Source organism: Salvelinus fontinalis, chromosome 10 (assembly GCF_029448725.1).
Source record: "Salvelinus fontinalis isolate EN_2023a chromosome 10, ASM2944872v1, whole genome shotgun sequence".
NCBI classification, from domain to species: domain Eukaryota; kingdom Metazoa; phylum Chordata; class Actinopteri; order Salmoniformes; family Salmonidae; genus Salvelinus; species Salvelinus fontinalis.
The window spans coordinates 18,075,143-18,083,147 of NC_074674.1; the positions used below are offsets into that span (position 1 = coordinate 18,075,143).

At 41.2% G+C, this 8,005-nt stretch overlaps 1 protein-coding gene across 2 annotated transcripts; it reads right to left on the reverse strand.

Moving 5' to 3' along the window:
- Positions 1 to 814: 814 nt before the first annotated feature.
- On the reverse strand, positions 815 to 7,013 carry ptcd2 (pentatricopeptide repeat domain 2). 2 transcript variants are annotated; one of them, XM_055935957.1, is made up of 10 exons: positions 6,877 to 7,013; positions 6,209 to 6,301; positions 5,977 to 6,106; positions 5,354 to 5,471; positions 5,066 to 5,144; positions 4,883 to 4,974; positions 2,094 to 2,207; positions 1,936 to 2,010; positions 1,724 to 1,837; positions 815 to 1,602 (listed from the first exon to the last, which is right to left on the reverse strand). In XM_055935957.1, the coding sequence occupies exons 1-10, from the start codon at positions 6,986 to 6,988 to the stop codon at positions 1,378 to 1,380; spliced, it is 1,152 nt and encodes a 383-aa protein (XP_055791932.1). In that variant the 5' UTR covers positions 6,989 to 7,013; the 3' UTR covers positions 815 to 1,377. The 2 variants fall into 2 exon arrangements, with proteins under 2 accessions (XP_055791932.1, XP_055791933.1); XM_055935958.1 differs by having other exon boundaries at positions 6,884 to 6,974.
- Positions 7,014 to 8,005: the final 992 nt, after the last annotated feature.

Consider the following 8,005-nt stretch of genomic DNA (forward strand, 5'->3'; position numbering starts at 1 on the left):
ACAACTTTAACATATACTTCACTACATTCCAAAAGAAAATAATGTACTTTTTACTCCATACAGCTCACCTGACAACCAAAAGTACTCGTTACATTTTGAATGCATAGCAGGACAGGAAAATGGTCTAATTGGCATACTTATCAAGAGAACATCCCTGGTCATGCCTACTGCCTCTGATCTGGCTAACTCACTAAACACATGCTTTGTTTGTGATGTCTGAGTGTTGGAGTGTGCCCCTGGCTATCTGTAAATTAAAACAAAACATGAAAATGTGGCCATCTGCTTTGCTTAACATAAGGAATTTGAAATGATTTATACTTGTACTTTTGATACTTAAGTATATTTGAGCAATTACATTTACTTTTGATACTTAAGTATATCAAAAACAAAATACTTTTACTCAAGTAGTATTTTACTGGGTGACTTTCACTTGAGTCATTTTCTATTGAGGTATCTTTACTTTTACTCAAGTATGACAATTGTGTACATTTTCCACCACTGCATGTAATGCCAATGTTTAGGCATACATAATGAGGGTTATGACCTACTCGGATGATGCATTTGTGTTGTTGATTTTCTATTGTGTTATTGACTGTACGTTCATTTTCCCCATGTGTAACTCTGTGTTGTTTTTGTTGCACTGCTTTGCTTTATCTTAACCAGGTCGCAATTGTAAACTTGTTCTCAACTGGCCTACCTGGTTAAATAAAGGTGAAATAAAATGTAAAAAATAAAATGCATCTACCTAATGTAAGGAGGAACTGGTGACAGGAATCAAAGCAAAGTAGAGGAAAAATATTGCTGCTATCAAAACTAAGAAAAAGACTAACTGTTTTTATTGCATTGAATATTTAATACATTTTGATCAAACAATTACAGGTGTCTCACATAAACTTATACATTCTTCTTTCCACACATTGCTGTCAATGTCTGATGTTATAGTGTTGCATTGATGTGAGGTGAGCATCCCTTGAATTCAAGGGAGCCTTTCCACAGCCATGAGTTTGTTCTTTCTGAAAGGCTCTGAAGGATCTCCCAAGCCATTGAACTTACAAGTATATCGGTTCCATCCTAAAGCATATTTTAGGATTTTCCAAAAATAGCAAGAAGGAAGGATACCGAGGGGTCTCTGGTTGAGAGGAAAGGTTGATTTCACAGAGACCATCTCTGTTCAGTCCCTTTTGAGTGGTGTGAGACGGCCATGACTGGCACAGCTAAAGTTTGGGATGACTACATTGCAGTCGAACTGCACAGAATCACTGATCTACAAATCACCTTGCATCCCAAATAACTACTCATTGTGGGGTCAAGATTGGCGATTCTGCACCACGAACCGATCCCCTCCAACATACTGAGAGATACACCTAGTCCTCCTCCTCACTCTGAGAGCAGAGTGGACCGCAGGGGCCTCAGAGTCCTCCGGCTGATCAATCTCTCCTCCATCATTCCTATGGGCATCCTCCTCTTCCCCGTGGGGGTGTGACACAACATCTCGTCCAGGCTCCGTTGTGTCACCTGACCGGCATTTTGGAGACGGGACACTGCCTCCTCCACACCCGCCATCAAAGGACTGCCCTCACTCCGCAAACGCACCAGGTCCACCTAAGAAAGACGCCACACACGTATTGATGAATTACATTTGTGACTGGATGACTCAGCGATAATAACGTATAGGTTATGCATCAGACATTACAAACATCCATTTGTAGGGTGTTTTTCTCACCACTTCCTGTGCAAATTCAGGCTTCTTGATAAAGACAGTGCTGCTAGAGCCCAAGGCTAGGGTCAGGATGAAGAGGGATTCTTTTACAGCTCCTGTCATAGCCAGTATCAGAACCTGGAACACCACCACAAAACTACATCAAATAGGCTGCTCCCAGGTTGGGAGCTAGACACATTACAAAGTTATAGTGAAGACTGAATATTAGAACTCACTTTGAGATTTTGGCATATTCTGCTGTCTGTGCTCATAATCTGACCAAACATGGATTGTGCTTTTTCAACATCATTCTGGAAGGGAAATAAAATATATTGAATCACATTTGTATATGAGAGCGAGAAAGCGAGAGCACGAGAGAGGATGGATGACCAACCTGTCTAAGTGCTAGAGCCACAGTGAAGCAGTAGGCGTGTCTGGGTATCATGTGTCCTTTGGTCTGTCCCTCCTCCATCAGGGCAGTACAGATTCTATAGGACTCTGGAGTGTTCTGGTAAACAGGAAACAGGGCATTACCTCACCTGTCTATTGACAAATGTTATGGATATACTGATAAGATACATGTCACTATTCTAATCCCTTTTGGAATATTCAATGAGGGTTGTTGACGTCAACCGCCTGTATTCAGTTGAGAGAGATGCTATGTTACTAGCCTCATGCCATGAATATGCATAGTTTTTCCCCCTCAAAGTTGCCAGAATATCACATGTCTAATTTCTATTAAGAATAGTACATTTTTTTGGTCATTGAACATTCCCGTTGTCTTTTTTATTTGGTTGTCACTCACTCTCATTTTGTCTGATATTGCAAAGACTTGCACCTGAAGCCAATATTCTTGATCATTACTGTGGATGTAACAAATCCCTGTATGGCTGACCTAGGATGCAATCTCTGTCCACAACAGCACTTCATACCCACAAAGCATCGTCCATTATCCTACCAAAACCATGATCTTGGTTGGGCTAGAATAACAATACTTTAGGTCTCAGGATAGGTGACATCCCCATACGATTGTCTTTCCCCGATTAGACTACTTGCGTCCTGTATTGTATCACAACTGTATTGGAGGAGAAGGTTCAAGGTCCCTCCCCTTTGACCTTCTTCTCCAATGGGTTTTGAGAAGGAGGTGACGAGAGGAATCGAGGAAGGATGAATTGAGAAAGAGCCTAGCACTCACCTGTCAACTTGTTCACATGTACTACACACTCACCCCTTAGCTGCTACACTCACTGGCCACCTCCTTCTCTGCATTAACTTCAGCAGCCAGCAGAGCAAACTGTGTAAACTGAGTCAATCTAGCTATTTAATTTTGACTCAGATCACAGTCAGTGGCTGAGTTATACTGTTGGCAGCACAGAAGGGATGTGACTGTAGCAGAGGTAAGCTGCAGGTGAGTTCTAGTAGCCACTGAGACTTGAAGTAGTGTCCTCCTGTCTATCATGAATGGATCTATATTTTAATACCGTAAGCATCTCAGACGCGAGAGGATCTCCTGCAATTCTGCGACGATTTGCTTCATTCTGCTACACTCATTTACCCTCCTTCTCCAGTGGTTGGCATGCTCGTTTAAAGTGTAATTTGATTAGGGTTTGACCCGGTCCGGTCAGCCATTTTGTTTAATTTAAAATGTATTTAACTTATTTATTTAGTCAGTTAAGAACAAATTTTTATTTACAATGACAACCTAACAGGGAACAGTGGGTTAACTGCCTTGCTCAGGGGCAGAATGACAGATTTTGACCTTGTCAGCTCGGGGATTCGATCCAGCAACCCGGAGCGCTCTAGCCACTAGGCTACCTGCCGCACATACAGGGATAGAGCATACATTACATGGCTACTTTGCAGCCCATGTAAAAGTGACCCTTCACTGTGGTCACACTCTAGGGTATTTTTCTCTTGCCTCCACTATCCGTAATCGACACTTTTGGTTCGGTCGCTTACAGTGGATGTGAAATCATTAATGCCATGCATGCTCAATGTATTGGCCTCGTGAGCATGTCCAATACACTTGTACACGTGGCTTGTCATTTCTATACTGAAACAGGATTAGCAAATCCTCACACATTGTTTACATTTTATTGAGATGTTTTCTCCATTTGAAACGATACTATTAGAAATAGGAAAAGCCCTCACACACCTCAGAACTTATGTGTGTGGGAATCATTTGCTAATAACTTGAAAGAAAATAAGTCTGATACTGGCAAGAGCATTGTGTGGGTTTTTCTTCTTCATTAGACAATTAATGAGGATCACCATGTTGAAGGATAGCAGATTTGACTTCTACAGCTACATGCCGTCATCAAAACCTTTTAATGATGGTAAACCTTAATACGGATGACATCATCCTGGTGTAATTATATGCAGTTCAACATTATCACCATAAGGTGTCAGCACAAGAATTTGTATTATAGTTTAGTTTTACGACATGTAAACAAACCACTCGCTAGGTCTCGTAACGGTGAGGTAAATAATACATGCCTAGCACAAGCTAGAGGTTCATTAAAACCAAAGTATGTTTCTTAATTGAAACTAAGTAGGCAATACACACCTGGATATAATATAGTTGTGTTTTGGAGGAAGCAGACAAAGAGCTAGGAGAGAGATTGGTGAGGGGTTGATATAGTGTGTAATTACTGCTGCTAGCTAACATTTGATGTCCAATGTTTACATTGGACTCGTATGCTAGCTACATTTAGTTTAGTTAGATTAATTTCTCTCACGACAGCCAACAACTTATCTAGCTGGCTAAACAAGATACGCTGATCTTTCTCTACCTTCACATCACGCTAGCTCTGTGGTTATTTGCCGTGCTAGCCAAAGGCAGCTAGCTAACACCACCAAAGCAAAAAGAGAATGAACTGGAAATAAACGCTGTCTGAGGATTTTGTTTCGTGTCTCTCTGGAAGCAAGTCAATTTGTGTATATGACACCTTTGTTCTGTTTTTTGGTCGAATCAGGAAATATGAACTTGTTATTTTGTGCTAGCTGGCCAACTAATTAGCTAGCTAGCTATCAATTATGGCGCGATGCAGCACTGGATGTTTGCTCTGGAACCGCTTGGTTGTGCGTGCATTTAGAACGTGTTTCTGTGTGTTTCTGTTTTGGCAGTTGAAAAGGTCTACAGGGGGGAACAATACAATGTCTACAAGGTGGACAAACCCTCACCAGTTTATAGCAAGTACCAGTTGCTAATGTGAATGTGTCCTTGTTGAATGGCACACCTTGGTTCTTCATGTCTCGCAGTACATCCAGAGCACCTAGTAGTATGGACAGGGTTTAGTCATCTATAAATATACATTTTCTTGTTGAATGTCTGCTGGCTTTTATTATTAAAAGGATGTCACTTACTCTCATATAATCCTTTCATAAACAGCATGTCTATGGCAATATTGAAGGAGGTTGAGTCCGAGAAGAATCCTCTCAAATCCTGTTAGAGAAAGGAGATAGTATATTTACAACTTGACCAACTAGAGTATGTGTAAACTTCAATCAATGCCCTAGTCTATGGGACTGCACTAATAGAAGTACATCATGATCTCTATAGCACTTGTTAATCTTAGTTTATTCAGAGATTATTGATTATTCCCTGACAAATTATTAATGTAGTCTAAGTACTGCATATTAATAGATTGTTACCTTGTCTGTCAGTGTGGCAGCAGCCATCTCCTCCAGCCCCAGTTCATAGCACAGCCTCATGAAGAGAGGACCAAACTTAAACTCTCCAAATGCTACGTTACTGTTCTCCTCATGGTACCTGGACAGCAGAACACACAAACATATACAAACACATAACCATTACAAATTTCAACTGAATTTTGTTTTATTTAACTAGGCAAGTCATTTAAGAACAAATTCTTATTTACAATGACGGCCTACCCCGACTAAACCTGAGCGACGCTGGGCCAATTGTGTGCCGCCCTATGGGACTCCCAATCATGGCTGGTTGTGATACAGCCTGGAATCAAACCAGGGTCTGTAGTGACAACTCTAGCACTGAGATGCAATGCCTTAGACCGCTGTGCCACTACGGAGCCCCAGACTACCAGCATTAGTCAAACTACAAGATTGCATTAAAACTATTTCAAACTTATGCTTTATCTGTCCCTAACACAGTTGAGGAGACTTGACAGCTAATTGTGAGCATACTCAGGATAGAGTTTGACACCACTGAATATGTGAAGTATGAAATACTCTCAATCATCTGGCCAGTGGCCACAATGCATTAGCAAGAAACTAGTATCTCACTGTGTGACCCATACCTGTAGATGGCACCTCTGGCTGTGACCATGTCCTCTGCAGATTGGCAAAGGTGTAGAAGCAGCTTTAACTCATCCTTCAATATGAGCTGTTTCTTCATCAGCTTCTGATTAAATACCTCAAAATAATGACCTGGAGAATATAACATGGGTCTGTCAACTTCAAAAGTAGTAGTTGTGGTATGGTAGTATTAGATCCAAACAGTAAGTAAACATATCAGAATCAGTAGCCTACTTTTTGATCCGGACACTTGATGAGCCACTGCCAGTTTCCGCTGCTGAAATTCTTGTAGCTTGACAACATCCTCTGACAGCAGATGCCTTTTTGCTGAAATGAATGAAGCAATAGGAGTAGTCAGTGTAACAGTATAACTTTAGACCGTCCCCTCGCCCCGACACGGGCGCGAACCAGGGACCCTCTGCACACATCAACAACAGTCGCCCACGAAGCATCGTTACCCATCGCTCCACAAAGGCCACGGCCCTTGCAGAGCAAGGCGAAACCCTACATCTAGGTTTCAGAGAAAGTGGCGTAACTGATTGAAACGCTAATAGCGCGTACCCGCTAACTAGCTAGCCATTTCACATCCGTTACATCAGCATATACATGGATATGAATTAGGTTAAGGTTAAGAAAGGGCTTTAGCTCAAATGCAACAAAAAACTACTTTTGACCGGGTTCTGTACTGTACTTTCCCATGTATCTGAACAAGTTCAACACTTGTGGAAGTTGAAGTAGTTCCAAGATAGATAAATATGATAACAGGACAGGAGAGACCGCTCAGCCGCTGTTACAACATTGGCATTGAGTCGAGACAGATTCCGTGGTGGTCGACAAGCAAGCGCTAGCGGCACAGATACTGCACCATGACATCATATACATAAAATACGTTATTCATATACCTCCTACCCTGCATGTCATACAGTCCGATTGTATGAGGCCACGACGTAATCCCTTTGAGGGAATATCATGAAGCAGTACTCGGACGCAGACGCCGATTCTTCCAAGCGCCATGTTGCCCCCTGACTGTACTATTACTGCGAGAACCAAGGGCGAAGAAAAAATCTGCTTTCGCTGTGCCGGGTTTGTTAGAAGCACAGCAAACTATTACACATTGACTAATTATAGTTATTGTTTACCATTCAATTAATAACTTATGTAACAATGCAGAAATATAAATATATACGTTTTATTCTCCACTTTTTCACGATTTAGTTGGTACATTCCAAAATGTCTGCGCCCTGTCACCGTGTTTACAGTTTTTTTTTTTTTTTTTTACATCGGATTTCCAAATGTCTAGGTTAAACGAATATTTATTCTGGACAATGGACTGTCTTGGAGTAAAATAAGCATTATCTTGCCATCTCATTTCCATTCTCATTAGCTGTCTGATGTCTGGTTGTGTTTATAGCAAGTCAACGAAATTAATTTCGCGCATGCTGAACATAAAGGTAATACGTCATACAACCTGCAGGAGTCAGTGTTCCATACACAATTTGCATCCAGCCAGTATGGTATAACAAAGATGTTATTTTATATTGACAAGATAGTGGAGTGACACTATAATGGAAATATGTCCTCAAAGACGGAATGTTAAGTGCTATCTGGGCTCCTTGGGACGTCCATACGGTAACCATAACCTTACCTTACCTATTTTACATTTCAACTTCAATGGGGTAATGTGGGAGGCGCTACACGCACACTACATCACCAAAAGTATGTGGATACCCCTTCAAATTAGTGGATTTGGTTATTTCAGCCATGCCTGTTGCTGACAGGTGTATAAAATTGAGCACACAGACATGCAATCTCCATAGAAAAACATTGGCAGTACAACTCCCTTATTCTTTGCTTGAAAAAAAAAATACCCACCATCTAACACTACTACACTCACTTTTTTTAAATACAAATAACACCACCCTACTCTACTATTTAAATCTATTTAGTCCTACCTCAGGCCAACAACCTGAAAGGAACGGGACACCACCACTTAACACACCGTTTAACTCTTCTGATGTCAAGTCTCGCACA